General features: G+C 37.1%; 1 protein-coding gene across 1 annotated transcript in view; it reads right to left on the reverse strand.

Moving 5' to 3' along the window:
• Window positions 1-22,233, reverse strand: part of LOC123547659 (uncharacterized) — a 47,892-nt gene extending 25,659 nt beyond the window's left edge. Inside the window, exons 1-5 of the mRNA XM_053535653.1 lie at window positions 21,579-22,233; window positions 13,407-13,703; window positions 12,501-12,770; window positions 9,559-9,855; window positions 5,497-6,222 (exon numbers count right to left, since the gene is read on the reverse strand). Coding sequence (XP_053391628.1) covers window positions 5,497-6,222; window positions 9,559-9,855; window positions 12,501-12,770; window positions 13,407-13,584 — 1,471 coding nt within the window. The 5' untranslated portion in view covers window positions 13,585-13,703; window positions 21,579-22,233. The remainder of the gene's footprint in view (window positions 1-5,496; window positions 6,223-9,558; window positions 9,856-12,500; window positions 12,771-13,406; window positions 13,704-21,578) is intronic.
• Window positions 22,234-23,629: the final 1,396 nt, after the last annotated feature.

Genomic DNA, 23,629 nt, shown 5'->3' on the forward strand with positions numbered 1-23,629 from the left:
GCATATGCAGACTGTATGTACATAGTATGTTAACAAGAAACAAAGTCCCATAACTCTGCAATTTTTGTCGCTGAAAGAACCTAACATGCCCCATGCACAACTACTGTTGTTACCGATCACTTGTGTGAAGTTTCATTAAATAGTGTCAAGGGGATGAGGAGAGATGGTGCACACAAGATTGTGTCTATGTATATAGTATAGTAACAAAAAAACAAAGTCCCATAACTCTGCAAATTTTTTTTCTGAAAGAACCTAACATGCCCCATGCACAACTACTGTTGTTACTGATCACTTGTGTGAAGTTTCATTAAATTGTGTCAAGGGGATGAGGAGAGATGGTGAGCACAAGATTGTGTCTATGTATATAGTATAGTAACAAAAAAACAAAGTCCCATAACTCTGCAAATTTTTTTTCTAAAAGAACCTAACATGCCCCATGCACAACTACTGTTGGTACTGACCACTTGTGTGAAGTTTCATTAAATTGTGTCAAGGGGATGAGGAGAAATGGTGCGCACAAGATTGTGTCTATGTATATAGTATAGTAACCAAAAAACAAAGTCCCATAACTCTGCAAATTTTTTTTCTATAAGAACCTAACATGCCCCATGCACAACTACTGTTGGTACTGATCACTTGTGTGAACTTTCGTTAAATTCTGTCAAGGGGATAAGGAGAGATGGTGCACACAAGATTGCGTCTACGGACAGACGGCCAGACGGACAACCTGAAACCAGTATACCCCCCCTTACAACTTTGTTGTCGGGGGGTACAATGAAGGTCAGAGTTATGGGACTTGCTGCTATCAAATAGTTTTATAACCCCGAAGACACATGTGAAGTTTCAAATCAATATCTGCATTAGTTTTGGAGATAGTAACTTGCATGTAAAACTTTAACCAAAATTTTCTAAGTCCAAAAGGGGGCATAATTTGCTCAAAATACATGTCAGAGTTATGGGACTTGACCCAGAGAGGTTGGTAATTGACCTAGAAAAAGAAAAAATAAGTTTCAAAGCTATATGCCTTTAATTGATGACTGTATGTACTTGCATGCAAAACCTTAACCAAGGTGTGACGCCGCACCGACGCCGACACCAGGGTGAGTAGAATAGCTAAACTATTCTTTGAATAGTTGAGCTAAAAAGTATGGCCTCTAGAGAGGACACAAGGTTTTTTTTATTTTAAGATCTACTGACCTAGTGTTTGACTGCAGTTGACCCAGTTGCGAACTTGACCTAGATATCATCAAGATGAAGATTCAGTCGAACTTTCATATAAATTCCATGAAAAATATGGCCTCTAAAGAGTTCACAAGGTTTTTTTTATTATGTGACCTACTGACTTAGTTTTTCACCCAGTTTCAAACTTCACCTAGATAACATCACGGTAAACATTCTGATCAATTTTCATGAAGATCCATTGAAAAGTATGGCCTCTAGAGAGGTCACAAGGTTTTTCTATTTTTAGACCTACTGACATAGTTTTGGACCGCATGTGACCCAGTTTGAACCTGACCTAGATATCATCAAGATGGTCATTCTGACCAACTTTCAAAAAGATCCCATGAAAAATGTGACCTCTAGAGTGGTCACAAGCAAAAGTTTACGGACGGACGGACAGATGGATGACGGATGCCACACGATCACAAAAGCTCACCTTGTGTGACAGGTGAGCTAATAAAAATAAAGGGCCATAACTCACTCAAAAATTGTTGAACCAGTCTGATTTTCAGAGGTACATAACAAGGGTACCAATACATCATTCTGACAAAGTTTGGTCAAAATCCCCCAGTAGTTTCTGAGAAGATGCGATAACGAGAAATTGTTAACGGACGGATGGACAACGGACCACGGATGCAAAGTGATTTGAATGGCCCACCATCTGATGATGGTGGACTAAAAATGGCTATGAACATGATTTTAGCTGTAACCAGCCCTTGGAGAATGACGAAAAAGCAATATCTATTCTAAAACACAATGGACTGACGGTGAGACAGGCATATGTTGCATTTACACTTGGTGTACTTCATAATAAAAGAAATGATTGATAATTTTTAAAAAAAAATAACAAGAAAAACATAATTATAAAAACAACATTTTTCCAAATCACGGAAAGCAAATGTAACTGATCTTTCCAACAATATATGTTTTTGCTACAAAAAATATATAAAATATATGTCGCCTGGGTTCGAACTAATGTCACCTGCTTGACAAGTAGCTAACACATCCACTGGGCCATACTTTACTTAGAGCTTCGCATAAAATAATGGACCTATTTCTATCTATTATAAGTATACATCTGTTTGGGGATATACTGTGTTTATTTATAGATTGTTGGCAAAAATTGTTGTGGATTAGTACTGGTACATAAGTCTATGTAAAACTTGAGACCCCACAGGGCATGGCCTCTTTTCGGTCCAGGGTAATGATTTGAACAATTTTGGTAGGGGACCACAAGGCAATGCTACATACCAAATATCAAAGGCCTAGGTCTTGTGGTTTTAGACAAAAAGATTTTTAAAGTTTTTTTCTATGTAAGTCTATGCAAAACTTGGGACCCCGCTGGGCGGGGCCTCTTTTCATCCCTGGGGCATAATTTGAACAATTTTCATAGAGAACCATTAAAGGATGTCACATGCCAAATATCATGGCTCTAGGCCTTGTGGTTTGGGACAAGAAGATTTTAAAGTTTTTCCTTTCGGTTGCCATGGCAACCAGAGTTCCGCATGGAATTCAATTCTTTGAACATTTAGAAAAGGGACCACCCAAGGATCATTCCTGTGAAGTTTGGTGTAATTCTGCTCAGTGGTTTTCAAGAAGGAATTTATTTAGAAATTGTTGACGGACGATGACGCAAGACGGACATTGAGTGGTCACAAAAGCTCACCATGAGCCTTTGGCTCAGGTGAGGTAAAAATTCTCCAGATTATTAGAAAGCCTCATCTCCATCAGCACATACTGAAAGTAAGTACAAAGTGATGTAACATTGTGAATATAATTGTTATCTATCTAATTAATCTCCAGACAAAAGAGCCATAAAGAACCAAAGATACAATATGTAATATTCAGCACAAAGTTAGCTTTGACAGACAATTTATTGACTTACTGAATGTGTGCAATTGTTATTTGAAGATTCTACCCATTATTGATTGGAAACTGTTTCAGGGTTTTAAAGTGACCTTTTGACTTACAGTCCCCCAAAACAATAGGTGCCATTTACTAGCCAGAAGCGATCATCCTGTGAAATCCAAGTCTAACCAACATGACCCAATTTCAAATTTGACCTAGAGATCATCAAGACAAACATTCTGACCAAGTTTCATAAAGATTGGGTCAAAAATGTGGTCTTTAGAGTGTCACAAGCTTTTCCTTTGATCTGACCTACTAACCTAGTTTTTGACCCCACATGACCCAGTTTCAACCATGACCTAGAGATCATCAAGTCTAACATTCTGACCAAGTTTCATAAAGATTGGATCACAAATGTAGCCTCTAGAGTGTTCACAAGGTACATGTTGATGGAGGACATAGGATGCATGCCGCCAGACAATGACCAGTCACAATAGCTCACCTTGAGCACTTTGTGCTCTGGTGAGCTAAAAAGGAAGGATAATTCATGAAATAATAGTGCAAAATTTATGGCCCTTATGTCATATGATGTGAGTGATGATGCTGAACAACTAATTTAAGTTTGAGTCAAATCCATTTAGTTTGTTTGTTTTGGGTTTAACGCCGTTTTTCAACAGTATTTCAGTCATGTAACGGAGGGCAGTTAACCTAAACAGTGTTTCTGGATTCTGTACTAGTACAAACCTGTTCTCCGCAAGTAACTGCCAACTTTCCCACATGAATCAGAGGTGAAGGACTAACGATTTCGTTGATCAAATAGTCATGGAGAACATGCACCCCGCCTGAGGATCGAACTTGCGACCCCACAATCCACAGACCAACACTCTTACCTACTGAGCTAAGTTGGTGGGCTGAAATCCATTTAGTAATAACTGAGATTAGTAATAACTGAGATAGAGTAAAAGTGCACCAAAACTTTAACCTGAAATTCTAAGCAAAAAGAGGGGATAATTCATGAAATATTGCTGCCAGAGTTATGACCCTTGTGCCATATGATGTGGGTGATGATGTTGAACAACTATTTAAGTTTGAATCAAATCCATTTATTAATAACTGAGATAGAGTGAAAGTGCACCAAAACTTTAACTGGAAATTCTAAGTAAAAAGGAGGGATAATTCATGAAATATTGGTGCCAGTGTTATGATCCTTGTGCCATATGATGTGGGTGATGATGAGGAACAACTGTTTTAAGTTTGAAGTAAATCCATTCAGTAATAACAAAGATAAAGAGAAAGTGCATCAAAACTTTAACCAAAGTGCGAACGCGGAAGGACACCGATGCCGAAGCCGACGCCAGGTCGAGTAGGATAGCTCTCAATATTCTGTATAGTCAAGCTAAAAATGTTACTGATTTTTTCATTGACTCTAATAATTTCATAACTCCTTATAGTTATTTTTTTTTATTTAGTTTCTATTTTCAATAAAATATACGACTCCTAAAATACCCTGAATCATGGTGTAAAGGTGTGATCATACCTATCTTTAACAAGAGGGTCATGGTGACCCTGGATTGCATACCTGAGTAATAAGAGCTACATGTTTCAAATGTCAAACCGATGCTAAAACATTAAACAAGAGGGTCATGATGACCCTGGATCGCTCACCAGAGAAATATGAGCTACATGTTTCAAATGTCAAACTGATGATTTTAAGAAATTTTTTGGAAGATTTTCCAATGTACAATCAAGTAACCCCTGGTGCGGGGTAAATTTTACCCTGGAGGTCATGATTTGAACTGTGTTTGTAGAAGTCTACTTGTGACCCACGGGGTGAAGACTCTTTTAAAACCCAGGGGCATGATTTGAACAATCTTGATAGATGATGTCACACGCCAAATATCAAGGTCCTACGCCTTGTGGTTTTGGACAAGAAGATTTTTAAAGGTTTTCCTTTTGGTTTCCATGGCAACCAGAGTTCTGCATGGAATTGATTTCTTTGAATAATTTTGAAAGGGGACCATCCAAGGATCATTCAGGTGGAGTTTAGTGTAATTCTTCCCCTTGGTTTTCCAGAAGATTTATTTTTAGAAAATGTTGACAGACGCACTAGATACAATGCACAACGGACACTGAGCATTCATAAAAGCCATAAGCCTTTGGCCAAGGTGACCTAAAAAGCTGTTATCAAAGTTTTTGGGAAGGGAACAAAAATATTTCACATTCACCTACAATGCATGGCGATCAGATATACATGTATGAAGTTTCATTGAAATCCTTTTGAAATTTTAGAAGTAGTTTGCAACAATATTTATATCAAAAGACAAGTTGTGAACAAATGACTAATTGCTTGACAAACTGTAATGACTCCTACATACAAAAGGAAAATACATCAGGCATAAACATTATATCAACCTATTATAAACAAACCTTTAATTCTAAATTCTTTAATCCCGTCAGTTAACTTTTCAATGTCAGAATCCAAATTTTCATTCTTGTTAAACTTTACTTCTCTCTGGCATGGGATTAGTTCCTCATTATGATGATCATTAGTAATAGACGAAGGACTGCATTCCTGGTTCTCTTTTATGATTTCAAACTGTGCTTCCTCTACTTTGGAAATCATTATTTGTCCACTTTCATAGCTGATTGAATATACTATCTCACCATCTATCAAAATATATTCGTCTTCCACAGAAACATTCAACTCCCCAGTTATTTGAGAGATCTTCACTGGCTCATGGATCTGTGAGTGAAGAATATAATTATTTCCAACCTTTACAAGTGTGTATTCCAGTGATTTCTGTGGTACAGACTTTTGAGACTCCTTGTTAAAGAACCCTTCTAATTCCATTTTGTTTTCTTCTTTATCTTTTACAGAATGTGTATTATGTTTCACTTTACCATTTGCTACTCCAGTATCAGTTTTCTTATCTAGTACTTTTACAGAACTTGATTCTTTATCATATTCCAGCTCCTTCCAATCGTCATCTGCCGTATAGGTCATGCTACTCATCTGAAATTGCACTGACGCATTTTTCTCATCAAAATTTGTTTCTCCCTGATCTTCATCTAAAAGTCTTTCAAAGTTACTTGATCTTGATAATGGTGAGCCAGATTCTGGGTGGGTATCATTATCTGTTTGCTGTGATTCTCCTGTAATGAAGTAAGAACATATCTCACCAATCAAAACAATGACACATCAAACAATTAGTTACAATTACCATTTAAAGATTTCAACAGGTCAGTCTAGTTTATTTCTCTTGCATTCAGGAGTGTCGTATCACAGTGGTTAACATAGTATGATTAAAGATAGTCAATCACACTGACCACCAGATTGTATGACAACAAAAAAAGAGAAAAATTTTAGGTATCAAGAAAATTTATAGCTATGTTTCTTGAGGAGGCTTTGATTTCTCATATTCTCAGGGGGGCCTTAAGGGTTGTTTTATTCCCAGTAACTGACAAACCATTTCATTGACAGTATTTGGGTGTAAATTTGTAGAAAATTTACTTGTCTCTCAGGTGAGGCCACAAGATGTTACAGAAATTATCCCATCTAATTAAATTTGTTACAGTATTTGATACAAGCCCCAACCTCAGAAATGAACTAAGGGTTTCTCATATTCCTGTGGATTTAGATTTGACTCTTTAGCACACACAACATGTAGAATTAAAAACATTAAAGTTACCATGGTACAATAAAAAGATATATTTTGTAGTAATTGAATTAAGAAACATGACAATTAATAGAATATTGAATAAATTATGGAAATTTTCAGTATGTCAGTTTTGTGCAATACCTGCCTAGAAAATAGCCAACATGTCATTTGACAACTTTAAGCGAAAATACTAGACTACTATAAGCTGCCTATAGGCCATGATTCATTTCAATGTCTCAACCCAAACTAAAGTTATTGAACAACAAGAGGGCCATGAAGGCCCTGTATCGCTCACCTGACCTATTGACCTAAAGATCATCAAGTTTAACATTCTGACCAAGTTTCATTAAGATATGGTCATACATGTGGCCTCTAAAGTGTTAAATAGCTTTTCCTTCAATTTGACTCAGTGACCTAGATTTTGACCAGACATGACCCAGATTAGAACTTGACCTAAGGATCACCAAGATTAACATTCTGACTATGTTTCGTGAAGATACAGTCATAATGTGGCCTCTAGAGTGTTGACAAGCTTTCCCTTTGATTTGACCTAGTGACCTACCGTATTTTCCCGTATTAACGCCCCCGGGGGCGTTATATTTTCCAAAGAGGGTGCGTTCATTTGAGGTAAAAATATAAAAAATGAAAATTTACAAAACTTAAAAACATCGTTCAAACTAGCTGTAAAGTGTTTCTGTGTTGTTTAATCCCCCCAAAACGTAATTATCTGGCATCCAATTTTATGCATTTAAATATGGTACCTCGTGTATTCCATGTCTGGCTATTTGACACGCTCGCGACATTACACATTACGTCATGACCCAAACAGCTGTGTACTCCGATAACATTTTCCTTAGTACATGCGGGTAGCTAATAGCGCAATACACAATGTCAATGGTTTGACACGCTGCTGTGCCTGCTTTTAAATTAAAAGTTCTTAAAACTGTCGAAGAAAAGGGTAAACACATTGCCGCAAGTTTGTTTAACGTCGCAGGAAGCGTGTGCGCGAGTGGTGTAAAACAAATCAAAAATGTATTCTGTTTGATGATTGGATACGTACTGTACTTAGTACAAATGTTTGGACTGTTTAAAAGTGTGTTTAATTTTTAATACACTGGACTTTAGTACTGTAAATTACTTATTATGTGGACTTATAAAAATGAGGTAGGTGATTTTTTTTCCCCGTTCTTGTTGACTTTTTCCCCTCCAAAATGGATGGGGGGTGGGGTGCCTTAATTCGGGAAAATACGGTAGTTTTTGACCCCACCTGACCCAGATTTGAACTTGACTTATAGATCATCAAGATTAACATTCTGACTAAGTTTCATTAAGTTTTGGTCATAAATGTGGCCTCTACAGTGTAAACTAGCTTTTCCTTTGATTTGACCTGGTGACCTAGTTTTTGACCCTACATGACCCAGATTCAAACTGGACCCTGAAATCATCAAGATTAACATTCTTACCAAGTTTCATGAAGATACAGTCATAAATGTGGCCTCTGGAGTGTTAACAAGCTTTTCCTTTGACCTGGTGACCTAGTTTTTGACCCCAGATGACCCAATATCAAACTCGTCCAAGACTTCATTGAGGGTAACATTCTGACCAAGTTTCATTAAGACTGGGCCAAAATTGTGACCTCTAAAATGTTAACTAGCTTTTCCTTTGATTTGACCCAGTGACCTAGTTTTTGACCCCATAAGACCCAGATTGGAATCTGATCTTAAGATCATCAAGATTAACATTCTGACTAAGTTTAATGAAGATACAGTCATAAATGTGGCAACTAGAGTGTTAACAAGGTTTTCCTCTGATTTGACTTAGTGACCTAGTTTTTGACCCCATCTGACCAAGATTCGAACTAGACCTTTGTATCATCAAGATTAACATTCTGACCAAGTTTCATGAAGACATGGTCATAAATGTGGCCTCTAGAGTGTTAACTAGCTTTTCCTTTGATTTGACCTGGTGACCTAGATTTTGACCCCAGATGACCCAATATTGAACTCATCCAAGATTTATTGAGGGTAACATTCTAACCAAGATTGGGCCAAAATTGTGATCTCTACAGTGTTAACAAGCTTTTCCTTTGATTTGACCTGGTGACCTAGTTTCTGACCCCGGATGACCCAATATCAAACTCGTCCAAGATTTTATTGAGAATAACATTCTGACAAAGTTTCATGAAGATTGGGCCAAAATTGTGACCTCTAGAGTGTTAACAAGCTTTTCTTTTGATTTGACCTGGTGACCTAGTTTTTGACCCAAGATGACCCAATATCGAACTCGTCCAAGATTTTATTGAGGGTAACACTCTGACCAAGTTTCATTAAGTTTGGGCCAAAATTGTGACCTCTATAGTGTTAACAGTCAAATTGTAGATGACGGATGACTGACGAACGACGGACGACTGACGGGCGACGGACACAGGGCTATCACTAAAGCTCACCTTTGAGCACTTTGTGCTCAGGTGAGCTAAAAACAAAACCTTGACCCATCCATCCATCAATCCATCTGCCCAACATCATTGCCAATCTTATACCCAGGTTTTCAACTTTGAAAAACTTGGTTAAAAATTGAAGAGCACAGTGTAAATCAAAATGTTAAGTTTCTCTATTTCCGAAAAGAAAATGCAGATTCAGCGACTTCTGACCACTGAAATAACAGCACAGATTTAATTATATGTTGCAGATATATCATAACACCACAGAAACCATTTAGCAAATTGCCCAGATGGAGGTGTAGACTAGTAGGATTAAGGAAACTAGATGTTCACTCTGGTTCACCAAATGGTCACTGTGGAAGTCTAAAGCATTTTCAGATATCCATTTACCTGAGATATCCTCTGTAGTTATAGGTGCTGACAGTTCCCCAAATGCTCCTATGCCAACTTTGTTTTCTGCTGCTACTCGAAAACGATACTGTGTCTTTCTTTGTAATTCATTTACAACAATGTCAGTGTTAGTACTTGAACCAGCTTCCTTCCAGTCCATTTTCCTGTTTTCACATATCTGAACAATGTACTTCGTTATACGGCTTCCATTCTCATAGTCAGGTTTTTGCCAATGAAGGTGACATGATTCAGAGGTGATATCAGAGATGGTCAGTTTTTTAGGAGCTGATGGTTTATCTGTTTAAAATGTATAAATCAAACACAGGATATAATTCATTAGTCTGTGCACAATATTAGTAGTCTGTTGTGGACAAAATATCAAGGAAAAATTCATTTTAGCAATGTTACATAATACCCATAGGAATATTCTACTGTAGTAACAAGGCAGTCTGAAAAACAGCTATATCCGCTGCCACTGTTATGGATAGTGAAAGGGTTAATGGTATTTGGTGGAAGCATTAAACATTCGAGTTGTGACCTTGACCGTAAGCTGGTAGGGATGAATTTTGAATTCTGCACATTGTCTTGGTAAGGGGAATATTACAGTCAAGTCATATCAAAATCCTTCAAGGGGTTTAGGAGATACAGAACAGAAATAAATAGGAAGGCTCAAACCTTTGACCGTGAGTTGTGACCTTGACCTTGAGCCAACAAGGCTGACATGAGTTCTGCATATCGACTTGTTGAGGTGATCAATTGACCAAAGTTTCATGAAAATCCTTCAAAGGGTAAGTAGATACAGAGCGGACACAAAATGGAAAGCTCAAGCATTTGACCCTGAGTTGTGACCTTAACCTTAAGCTGACACAGCTGAGTCATGAGTTCTGCACATTGTCTTGATGAGGTGATCATTTGACCCAAGTTTCTTGAAATTCCTTCAAGGGGTTTAGGAGATAGAGTGGACATAAAATGGAAGGCCCAAGCATTCGACCCAGAGTTGGGACCTTGACCTTGAGCCGAAATTGCTGACTCATGAGTTCTGCACATCGTCTTGATGAGGTGATCATTTGACCCAAGTTTCTTGAAATTCCTTCAAGGTGTTTAGGAGATATAGAGTGGACATAAAATCGAAGGCCCAAACATTCGACCCAGAGTTGGGACCTTGATCTTGAGCCGAAATTGCTGACTCATGAGTTCTGCACATCGTCTTGATGAGGTGATCATTTGACCAAAGTTTCTTGAAATTCCTTCAAGGGGTTTAGGAGATATAGAGTGGACATAAAATCGAAGGCCCAAACATTCGACCCAGAGTTGGGACCTTAACCTTAAGCCGAAACTGATGACTCATGAGTTCTGCACATCATCTTGATGAGGTGATCATTTGACCCAAGTTTCTTGAAATTCCTTCAAGGGGTTTAGGAGATATAGAGTGGACATAAAATGGAAGGCCCAAACATTCGACCCAGAGTTGGGACCTTGACCTTGAGCCGAAATTGCTGACTCAGAGTTCTGCACATCGTCTTGATGAGGTGATCATTTGACCAAAATTTCATGAAAATCTTTCAAGGGGTTTAGGAGATATAGAGTGAACACAAAATTGAAGGTTCAAACTTTTGACCTCCAATTGTGACCTTATCCTTGAGCTGACAATTGGCTGACTCATGAGTTCTGAACATCGTCTTGATGAGGTGATCATTTGATCTTAGCTTCATGATTATCCTTGATGGGGTTTAAGACATACAGAGCGGACAAGAAATAGAAGGCTCAAACCTTTGACCTTTGATTTGTGACCTTGACCTTGACCCGACATGGCTGACTCATAAGTTCTGCACATCGTCTTGGTAAGGTGATCATTTGACCCAAGTTTCATGAAAATCCTTCAAGAGGTTTAGGAGTTACAGAATGGACATGAAATATTATGGATGGAAGGACGGAGACCATTCCTATAACCCCCACCACTAGCGGCGGAGGATTAATAGTTTGAAATTTGAAATAAACATTTTGATATACCATTATAAACTACAGTAAAACTCCAAACAGAAAAGAATAGTGAGTGCTTAGTCATAACGAACAAGTTTTCATTCTGTGACTTCGCTCTTCTTTACTTAATATTAAAATCAACACATAAATCAAACTGGGTAGAAGATAAAGTACCAGTGACAATTTAAGTAAGAAAATAACTGGTTACATTTGATGATTCCAGTGATATATACAAATTCAATCAAAGCCCTAAATAGGCTAAATGCAGTCGTCACATTTATCTGTAAACTAGAAATGTTCCCTTTCAACAGACTAAATAATAACCCTGTAATACCTCCTCCCTGAAATTAAAGAATTTGTATGTCAAGAAGGGGCCATAATTCACCCAAAACTTGGTGGATTACTACTGAAATCAAACTTGACATCAACATTCTGCAAACTGTAAGTCAGAAAACGGGTTATTATTTTGCCAACATTTAGGGATTGTAACTTAAATTCAACTTGGCCTGTATTTGATGATCATATACCAGTAAAGACCTTTCTCTGCTGAAGCCCGAACAAACTACCAGTATTTTAAACATAGCTACATATTTGTGGAAAGCTATTCCATCAAATTACAAGATAATTTTTCAATGTTTAAATGCAAATTGAAGGATCATTTATTACAAGAACAATGTTACTGATACTGAATTTTATTTTAATTTACTTTATTCTGTTTTCACCCCTTTCACCACATTTACACTGAAGACCATATCTGAATAAGTTGTATGCTTACTTTTTACTCTTAATATATAACGTTCTCAAAATAGAATAATTATAATTATTATCATCAAAGTACATAGTACAAATCTGCTTCCGAATCATTTTAGTGATCATACATGTATTACTCAAAATGTTGTCAACCTGATAGGTTGGACAGAAGATAAAGTCATCTTCTGAATACAACAATTTTTAATCCATACCTAAAACAGTAAGAGTTGTGACTACAGTTCCTCTTCCTGTGTCATTTTCCACTGTTAATGTGTATTTCCCTTGATCTGCATGGTCAACCTCATGAAGATGACAGTATACACAACTGTCTTTGGTTTCTGCACTTATTCTTTCCATATTTTGGATTGGACCATCATTGTGCAATAAGAATACACTTGGTTTTGCACCTTTGAAGGGTACTTGCAACACTGTAGAATCACCGCATTTCACCTTCACTGTATTTTCATCATGATAGTCCCATTCTATTTTGAAAAGAGGAAATATCACAAGAGGACATGACAAGAATATAATTAAAATGTATTATAAATGACAGTGATATCAAATTCAACAGGATAATCTTAGTTCTTTTCTGAATCAGATTTCTGCTAAATAATTATTCAACACTTATTGAACTTCAGGTTCTTCAGCCTTAGTCAAACCAAACCAGTCTCACTTCATTCATTTGAAGGTGACTCTTCCACACATTTTTCTCTCAAAATAACCATAATATGTATGTCATTTGAAACGTACAAGTGGAACAAACTTTTTTAATACAATTTTAGCTAGATATTCTACTAAATAACAAAAAAATATAAAGCAATTTTGATATTAAATGCATATTCAACATTCAGCATAACATGGCTGACAATACAACCATACAGATATTTCATTATTATGAAATAACCATTTAAAAACATCATACTAGTTTCCATATGAGTGGCAATTCTACATAAGCTCAACTAACTAATTTTCCTCTGAATCAGTTGTTCTTCACAATGAAATATACAATGTAGTTTTTGTTTGATATGGGAAATTAACACTTCCCAAGTAACACACAAACTAGGATTAATCAAACTAGATGCTGTGAAAATATTAAGCATGTTCTAATCTTAATTTACCCAAGATATCCTCTGTGGCTATAGGAACTGGAAGTTCCACAAATGCTCCTGTGCCAACTTTGTTTTCTGCTGCTATTCGAAAACGATACTGTGTTTTTCTTTGTAATTCATTTACAACAATGTCAGTGGTAGTACAGGAGCCAAATTCCTTCCAGTTCTTTTCACTATTTTCACACATCTGAACAATGTACTTTGTGATACGGCTACCATTCTCATGGTCAGGTTTTTGCCAATGAAGGTGACATGATTCAGAAGTGATATCCGAGATGGTCAGACTTTTAGGAGCTGATGGTTTATCTGTTTAAAATGTATACAAACAAAGGATATAATTCATCTGTTTGTGAACAATAATGTTGACAAAATATCAAGGATTGATTAATTCTAGCATTTTATGTTTTATCCACAGGAATATTCTACTGTATTAACAAGTGAATGAAGTATTGCCATGCAATACAAAGTCCCCTACTGGAAGGCACCTAATTTTCTCTACTGCAGTATAACATAATGAACTGATATCTGTCAATGATATATAAACAATATTGTACTATACATACAATATCTGTCAATGATGTATAAACAATATTGTACTATACATACTAATAAACTTTGATAAATTGGCAGTTGAGTCCAATAAGTCCAGGTGTGTTCAAAGATAATCCGTCACAGATCTATTGTAAAGCAAATATTGGATTTACCTGTATTGGAAAATAAACAGTGTCCATTGTATTGAGTTCAACTGCCACATTAGCAAAGTTTATTAGTACAATATGTTATAACAACACATTTGGATTAAAATGTGCATATATAAAACCCACAGTTTTTTTCATATTGAATCTTACTGGCCGATTATAAGAAAGTTATCATATAAGTTATTTATCATAACAACAAAGGGAAATTAATCCTAAAAACAAGAGCGGTCTCCATAGGATGACACATGCCCCCCGATGGCACTTGGAATGAATAGTTATGGCCGATGTTAGAGTTTAGGACCTTTGACCTACGCACATTCATGCGTAGTTATTTTAAAATCCATGCATGAATGACAAAGATATGGACCGGACATGCCCATCATTGCACTATCATGAAATATGACATTTAACGTCTAAGTGTGACCTTGACTTTTGAGCTACGGACCTGGGTCTTGCGCGCGACACGTCGTCTTACTGTAGTACACATTCATGCCCAATAATTTTAAAATCCATGCATGAATGACAAAGATATGGACCGGACACGCCCATCAATGCACTATCATGAAATATGACCTTTAACGTCTAAGTGTGACCTTGACCTTTGAGCTACAGACCTGGGTCTTGCGTGCGACATGTTGTCTTACTGTGCCACACATTTATGCATAGTTACTTGAAAATCCATCCATGGATGACAAAGATATGGACCGGCCACGCCCATCAATGCACTATCATGAAAAATGACCTTTAACGTCTAAGTGTGACCTTGACCTTTGAGCTATGGACCTGGGTCTTGCGCGCGACATGTCGCCTTACTGTGGTACACATTCATGCCAAGTTATTTGAAAATCCATCCATGGATGACAAAGATATGGACCATCAATGCACTATCATGAAATATGACCTTTAACGTCTAAGTGTGACCTTGACCTTTGAGCTAATGACCTGGGTCTTGCGCGTGACACGTCGTCTTACTGTGCCACACATTTATTCGTAGTTACTTGAAAATCTATCCATGGATGACAAAGATATGGACCGGACACGCCCATCAATGCACTATCATGAAAAATGACCTTTAACGTCTAAGTGTGAACTTGACCTTTGAGCTACGGACCTGAGTCTTGCGCGCGACACGTCGTCTTACTGTGGTACACATTCATGCCAAGTTATTTGAAAATCCATCCATGGATGACAAAGATATGGACCGGACACGAAAATTGCGGACAGACCGACAGACGGTTCAAAAACTATATGCCTCCCTTCGGGGGCATAAAAATCAAATTAAAAAAAAACCCTATATAATATAAGTCCACAAGAAACTCTTCACCAGGTAGAGATTTTAGGTCAGTTTACACCTAAAAATTGGATGTAACATGCATGTTGTTCTACAGAAAAGTGGTCTCGACTTTTCTCTACGGCCAGTAATAAAACAGTTACAATATAATCTATTTATAGTAATAACAAAGGGACGTAATTAAAAAAACAAGGGTGCCTCATGGTGGTAAACATTTGGTCCAAGTTACATCAAAATCCCTCCATGCAAGAAGAAGAAATGCTCCGGACAAAGTCATATTTGAATTTGTCCTTTGACCTCTAAATATGACCTTGACATTAGACTTAGGAACCTGGTTCTTGTGCATGACAGTCCGTCTAATGTTGGTGAACATTTGTGCCAAGTTACATCAAAATCCCTCCATGTATGAAGAAGAAATGCTCCAGACAAAGTCATTATTGTGTCTGACCTTTGGTCTCTAAGTGTGACTTTGACATCAGACCTTGGGCCCGGGTTGTGCACATGACATGTTGTCTCATCCAGGGGAATATTTGTGCCAACAGATATTTAAATCCTGTTTTGCATGACAAAGTTATAGACTGGACAAGAAAAAAATCCTATTGACCTTTGACCTCAAAGTGTGACCTTGACCTTCAAGCTAGGGTTCAGGGTGTTGAGCATGACATGTCGTCTCATCATGGGGAACATTTATGCCAAGTAATATCGTAATCCCTTGATGGATGACTGGATCGGACAGGAAAAAAACCCTTATTGACCTTTGACCTCCAATTGTGACCTTGACCTTTCAGCTAAGGGTCTGGTTTTAAGCATGACACGTTGTCTCATTATGGAAAACATTTGCGCCAAGTAATATTAAAATCCCTTAATGGATGGCAGAGTTATGACCTGGACAGGAAAACAAACTGTTGACCTTTGTCCCCAAATTGTGACCTTGACCTTTGAGCAAGGGGTCCGGGATTTGCGCAAGACATGTCGTCTCATCATGGAAAATACTTGTGCCAAGTGATATTAAAATCCCTTAATGAATGTCAGAGTTATTAACCGGACACGAAACAAACCCTGTACGTGCCATGTTAACATTTGACTGCTAAGTGTGACCTTGACCTTTGAGCTAGGGGTCTAGGTGTTGCGCACGACATATCGTCTTATTATGAGGTACACTTGTACCAAGTAATATCAAAATCCCTTCATTGATGGCAGAGTTATGGACCGGACAGGAAAAAAACCCTGTTGATCTTTGACCTCCAATTGTGACCTTGACCTTTCAGCTAGAGGTCCGGGTTTTGCACATGACATGTCATCTCATCATGGGGAACATTTGTGCAAAGTTATATTAAAATCCCTTTATGGATGACAGAGTTATGGACCGGTCACGAAATTGCAGACGGACGGATGGAATGACGGAAAAGCGCATTCCTATAGTCCCCAAAAGTGATTTTCAACCAGTAGGGGAATAATAATGTGAAATTTAAAATATACATCTACCATTATAAACTACAGTAAAAATCCAAACAACAAAGGATAGCAAGTTCTTGGATATAAAGGACAAGGAATGGATTCAACATTGCTCAGATGCAAAATCTTATCAGAATACAATTTGCTGAAAACTTTTAACTGAACATTTCTCATCTTCATATACTCAGATGCACCATCTTATCTGAATACAATTTACTTCAAACTTTTATTCCAACATCTTTCATGTGAAGATGATGTCTGTACTAAAGACTATTGCAGTATGTTGGGGCATCTGTGTCCAAAGGACACACTTCTAGTTAAAACTTATAGTCAAAACCCAAATCAAATTCAAACTTGGTATTATTTAATGTGTTTGTTCTGATGAATTTCTGTATCAATTTGTGCTACTGTTTTTGTCCTTTTTTAATTTCTTTAAAATTTCTTTTTGTTGGGTTTAATATCACAATGACACAATTATAGGTTATATGGTGACTTTCCATCTTTGATTGTGGAGGATTTATTTATTAATTTATTTGGGTTTTACGGCGCACCAACACAGTATAGGTTATATGGCACCAAACAGACAACAAAGTTTGGTTTCACATCTCATTTACGAGGTTTGGAATCAAAATTTGCACACCTGCTGGAATAAGAGTTACAGCAAAACCAAGTGTTAATTAAGACCCTATTAGTCACCTCTTACGACCATGCAAGGGTAAGGCAGTGGTTCCAACTCTTTTCATACATAGATCGTCCCAGAACCACATTGGGCTTGATTGTGGAGGAAGACCTCCGGGGCCCCTCCTTGCATTATTTCATCACAGGCTGGCACCTGGGTAGAACTACTGACCTTCTGTAAGCCAGCTGGATGGCAGGTTTCCTCACATGAGAAAGTGAATGCGCAAAGCGAGGTTCAAACCCATATCAGTGAGGGGCAAGTAGTTATTACTGTTACTGTTGTAGACACTTGTGCATCTAGCTGGCTTACGGAATGACGGTGGTTTTACCCAGGTGCCCGCTCGTGATGAAATAATGAATGGAAGGGCACCTGGGGTCTTCATCCATCATTAAAGCTGGGAAGTCGCCACATGACCTATCATGTGTCTGTGCGACGTTAAAGCCAAAAACAAAAACAAAAAAAAACATCTCAAATAAAAGTTATTTTAATAGTTATTATATATTTTCTCTTATAGACTAAGTGAAACATGTAACAGAAAATTGCACATTTCAATGGACTCCTTTTCTTTTTTCTGCTTTTTTTACTGTATAAATAGCTTGTATCATAAATAAAAGACAGGAACCATAAACAAGAGGGCCATAATGGCCCTATATCGCTCACCTGTTATCATTGCACTTAAGGACAAGAAGGTCAAAAAATTATAATCAAAATCAATCAAAAGAATCATGAGAAGATATTGTTGAAATTTTCTTAAAGGTACAGATATGTCAAAATACACCTGAAAATTGGAGGTACCATCCATGTTGTACCACAGAAAAGTGGTCTCGGTTTTTCCCTACGGCCAATAATAAAAAAGTTACTAAATAAGCTATTTATAGTAACATAAAAGGGAAGTAATTAAAAAAATTATTGTAAGCGAACAAAAGAAGGATCTGCCAAATAAAAACAAGAGCACTGCAATGCAATGCAAATGCAGAGCAATATACACAAAAAAAGTCATATGACTTTTGACCCCTAAGTGTGACCTTGACCTTGAAGTGAGCCATCCGAAACATGCACTCTGCACATCGTTTCGATAAGGTGAACATATGTGTCAGGTTTCTATGAAATCCTTCAAGGGGTTCAAGAGTTACAGAGTGGAAGGGAAATTGCTAACCAACAGACAGACAGACATACGGACACCGAGGCCATAACATAATATGTCCATTAGGGTGTATAAAAAGGAATCGAGATCTTATGGTGATACAAGTTGTGTGCAAGTTTGGTTGAAATCAAATTATAAATGAAGCTGCTATTGTGCAGACAAGGTCAAAATAGCTAATTTTTGGCCCTTTCAGGGGGCATAACTCTGAAACCCATTATGGGATCTGGCCAGTTCAAGAAAGGAACCAAGATCTTATGGTGACAAAAGTTTTGTGCAAGTCTGATTAAATTCATATCATAAAGCTGCTATTGTGCAGACAAGGTCAAAATAGCTAATTCTGGCCCTATCAGGGGCCATAACTCTGGAACCTATAAAGGAATCTGGCCAGTTCAAAAAAGGAACCAAGATCTTGTGGTGATACAAGTTGTATCAGAGTGTGCAAGTTTGGTTAAAATCAAATCATAAATGAAGCTGCTTTTGTGCAGACAAGGTCAAAATAGCTAATTTTGGCCCTTTCAGGGCCTATAACTCTAAAAACCCATTATGGGATCTGGCCAGTTCAAAAAAGGAACTGAAATCTTATGGTGACACAAGTTTTGTGCATGTTTGATTAAATTCAAATCATAAATGAAACTGCTTTTGTGCAGACAAGTTCAAAATAGCTAATTCTGGCCCTTTCAGGGGCCATCACTCTGGAACCCATAATAGAATCTGGCCAGTTCAAGAAAGGAACCAAGATCTTATGGTGATACAAGTTGTGTGCAAGTTTGGTAAATGCTATTGTGCAGACAAGTCAAAATAGCTAATTTTGGCTCTTTCAGGGGTTATAACTTTGGAACCCATAATGGGATCTGGCCAGTTCAAGAAAGGAACCAAGATATTATGGTGATACAAGTTGTGTGCAAGTTTGGTAAAAATCGAATCATAAACTAGAAGATGCTTTTGAAAAAAAGCGCATGTCTCCCCCAATGCAAAGTCGTATAGGCAAGAAGTCAATAGGGGTCAGGAGCGATAGTCAAAGAGACACTGATGGTTTGCTGCAATAGGGATCATCTACTTGGCATGTCCAGTCATCCCACTAAGTTTCAACACTCTTGGCCTGGTGGTTCTCAAGTCACTGTTCAGGCTCCTGTGACCTTGACATTTGATCAAGTGACCCCAAAATAAATAGGGGTCATCTACTCTGCATGTTCAATCATCCTATGAAGTTTCAACATTCTGGGTCAAGTGGTTCTCAAGTTATTGATCGGAAATTGTTCCCATGTTCAGGCTCCTGTGACCTTGACCTTTGATCAATTGACCCCAAAATAAATAGTGGTCATCTACTCTGCATGTCCAATCATCCTATTAAGTTTCAACATTCTAGGTCAAGTGGTTCTCAAGTTATTTTCCTAAAATGATTTTACATGACCAGGCCCCTGTGAACTTGACCTATAATAGACTGACCCAAAAATCCATAGGGGTCATCTACTCTGCATGTTCAATCATCCTATGAAGTTTCAACATTCTGGATCAAAAGGTTCTCAAGTTATTGATTGGAAATGGTTATCAATGTTCAGGCCCCTGTGACCTTGACCTTTAACGGCGTGACTCCAAAAACTATATACTCTGAATGACCAATCATCCTATGAAGTTTCAAGTTTCAACATTCTGGGTCGAGTGGTTCTAAAGTTACTGACTGGAAACGGTTTTCCATGTTCAGGATCCGGTGACCTTGACCTTTAATAGAGTGACCACAAAATTAATTGGGGTCATTTACTCTGCATGTCCAATTATCCTAAGAAGCTTTAACATTCTGGGTCAAGAGGTTCTCAAGTTACTGATCGGAAATGGTTTTCCATGTTCCGGCCCCTGTGACATTGACCTTTAACAGAGTGGCCCCAAAATCGATAGGGGTCATCTACTCCGCATGTCCAATCATCCTATTAAGTTTCAACATTCTGGGTCAAGTGGTTCTCAAGTTACTGACCGAAAATGGTTTTCACTGTTCAGGTCTCTGTGACCTTGACCTTTAACGGAGTGACCCCAAAATCAATAGGGGTCAACTACTTTGCAGGTACAATCATCCTATGAAGTTTCAACATTCTGGATCAAGTGGTACTCAAGTTATTGATTGGAAATGGTTTTCAATGTTCAGGCCCCTGTGACCTTGACCTTTAAAGGAGTGACCCCAAAAACAATAGGGGTCATCTACTCTACATGACCAATCATCCTATGAAGTTTCAACATTCTGGGTCAAGTGGTTCTCTAGTTATTGATCGGAAATGGTTTTCAATGTTCAGGCCCCTGTGACCTTGACCTTTGATGGAGTTGGGGGGAGGGGGGGCATAATAAAGCTGCTATTGTGCAGACAGAATCAAAATAGCTAATTCTGGACCTTTCTGGGGCCATAACTCTGGAACCCATAATGGGATCTGGCCAGTTCAAGAAAGGAACCAAGATCTTATGGTTAAGGTTTGGTTAAAATAAAATCATAAATGAAACCACTGTCCTACAAAACACACCTACAGACATATTTGCAGATGACACAACCATCAGTGCATATGACACCTCACTAGCATGTCTTTGTAAAACATTACAGACCAGTCTTGATATCATCAACAAATGGTGTCACAGAAATTCTATGAAACCAAACCCCCAGAAGACTAAGGCAATGTTAATAATTCACCATCAAATAGGATCTATAATACAGAACTTAAATCAACAGATATAACTAAACTAACCCTACAACATCAAGAAATAGAATTCAGTGAATGTGAAAAGTTATTAGGAATTCATGTTGATCATACACTTCATTGGGAAACACAGATTGGCCATCTTAAAATATGCAACTCATTGCTATATCTTCTCTTACGCATTAAGCAATACTTGAGTACTGAAATGTGCAAACTATTTTTCAATGCATATATCTTACCCCACCTAGACTACTGTTGCACAATATGGGGAAACTGTAATAGTGATCTTCTGAACAATATCTACAAATTTCAAAAAAGAGCAGCAGGAATTATTCTCAACAAAGACCATGACACACCATCAGAAGAACTCTTTCAAGAACTGAAATGGATGAAAATCCATAATCGAATTTCATATAAAAAGGCAATCTTTGTTTACAAATCAGTCAATAACCTTTTCCCACAGTACATGTCTAACTTATTCTCACATTCAAATAATACTGCCCTCAGATCACACACACAACAATTTCTAAATGTACCTAAACCAAGATTAGAATTTTGCAGAAAGTCACTGGCCTACTCAGGTCCTATCATATGGAATAAATTCCCACTTAATATCCGCCAATCAAACTCCTTGTCAACATTTAAAACTTCGTTCTTGTCATGGTGGTACTCTGGTGGGCAGCAAAACTTTATGTAAATCTTAAATATTCCATCCAATAAATATTTAATTTTACAGACTAACTTAGTTAAATGTATTTAGTTAAATGTCTTTCATTGTAATTTTATTATGTTTTAATATGTTTGTATCAATGTATTCTTTCTCATGTACATGTATATATGTTGAGGCCCATATGTAAGATTGGTTTCCAAATATGTTTGCCTAAAATAAAGTCATTATTATTATTATTATAAGTAGTAGGTAAAGACTAATTTCTGTGGATTACACATTTGGCATATTTACCAATTTACAATATGGTCCACAACATATATACAAAATATAAAATAAATATTATCAAACATTATTATAAAAGCTGAAATGTAGAAAATATACATAAGTACATATAAACATGAACAAAAGCAAATTTATACAAACTTAAAACACGGTTGTGACGTAATCCTTTGTTAGTTTTATCCATTATATAGGTTATTGTACCGATACCGCTCTATACACACGATTATTTTACTATACCTGTCCATTATTAACCTGTAAGAGTCCATTCTTAAAATAATGGATACTTTAAGAATGGACAGGTACAGGTTAATAATGGACAGGTATAGTAACAACCTTGTACGTTGAGAGGTGTGAATACATCAGTCTTTGAAATTCGAAAGTTTCGAAATATATTAAAACTGCAACGTGTTTTTTTTCAGAATTTGTAGCTGCAATAAAAAAACCCTTATGTGGAACGTATGATATTTAACCCAATGTTTGTTTGTTTGTTTTAGGTTTAACGCCGTTTCTCAACAGTATTTTAGTCATGTAATGACGGGCAGTTAACCTAACCAGTGTTCCTGGATTCTGTACCATGTGTTCATACGGCGGTGCACATGGAACCTTCAATGATGCACAAAGTGCAATTCCTTGAAAAGCGAATAAAATAATGGTTGGGCTCTAAACGAGAAAACCGTGGGCAGAATTAAACTGGAAACCGCTCTACTTATTCTTTGAATAGTCCAGCTAAAACACCTGGTTAATTTTTTTTGTCATAACTGACATTCAGAAATGTGCAATTTCACATTTCTACTACAAAGACAAACAAACAAAAAAAAACACACTAAACACGTCAAATTTCTTATCGTTTTACTGCATGTTTCGGTATTTCGGTATACAGGGAAATTTGGCCGCAATGATTTCAATTTAACAATACATTATTTTGTTTTTAATTTTCATAACTAGCAAACGTCTCATATAATACGTGTTATTGTCTTCTAATAAAATTGATAGAAAACAACGTAATTGCGAGATAAGAACGGTTGTTTTGTAATAATTATATAAAATACATATACATACATTTTAGAATGTCTTCACCTGGACCTGTCATCTATATAAAACTGCAAACTCAGCACGAACAAAGCGTGGAAAACTATTAATACATACATCATAAGGCCAAGCTAAATTTTACTTTTTGTAAAGATACTTCAAATCATATGTAAATATGACAAAACGTGATATGTTCGAAACTGTCCTAAAATCAGCACTGCATATCATTAGTGTTAAAAAATCTTTTCATTGCAATAAATATTTCATGCAATCTTATTTAAACTCTATTTGACTTGGTATTTTTACTTA

The sequence above is a fragment of the Mercenaria mercenaria genome, unplaced genomic scaffold (assembly GCF_021730395.1).
Source record: "Mercenaria mercenaria strain notata unplaced genomic scaffold, MADL_Memer_1 contig_4979, whole genome shotgun sequence".
In the NCBI taxonomy this organism is placed as follows: Eukaryota; Metazoa; Mollusca; class Bivalvia; order Venerida; family Veneridae; genus Mercenaria; species Mercenaria mercenaria.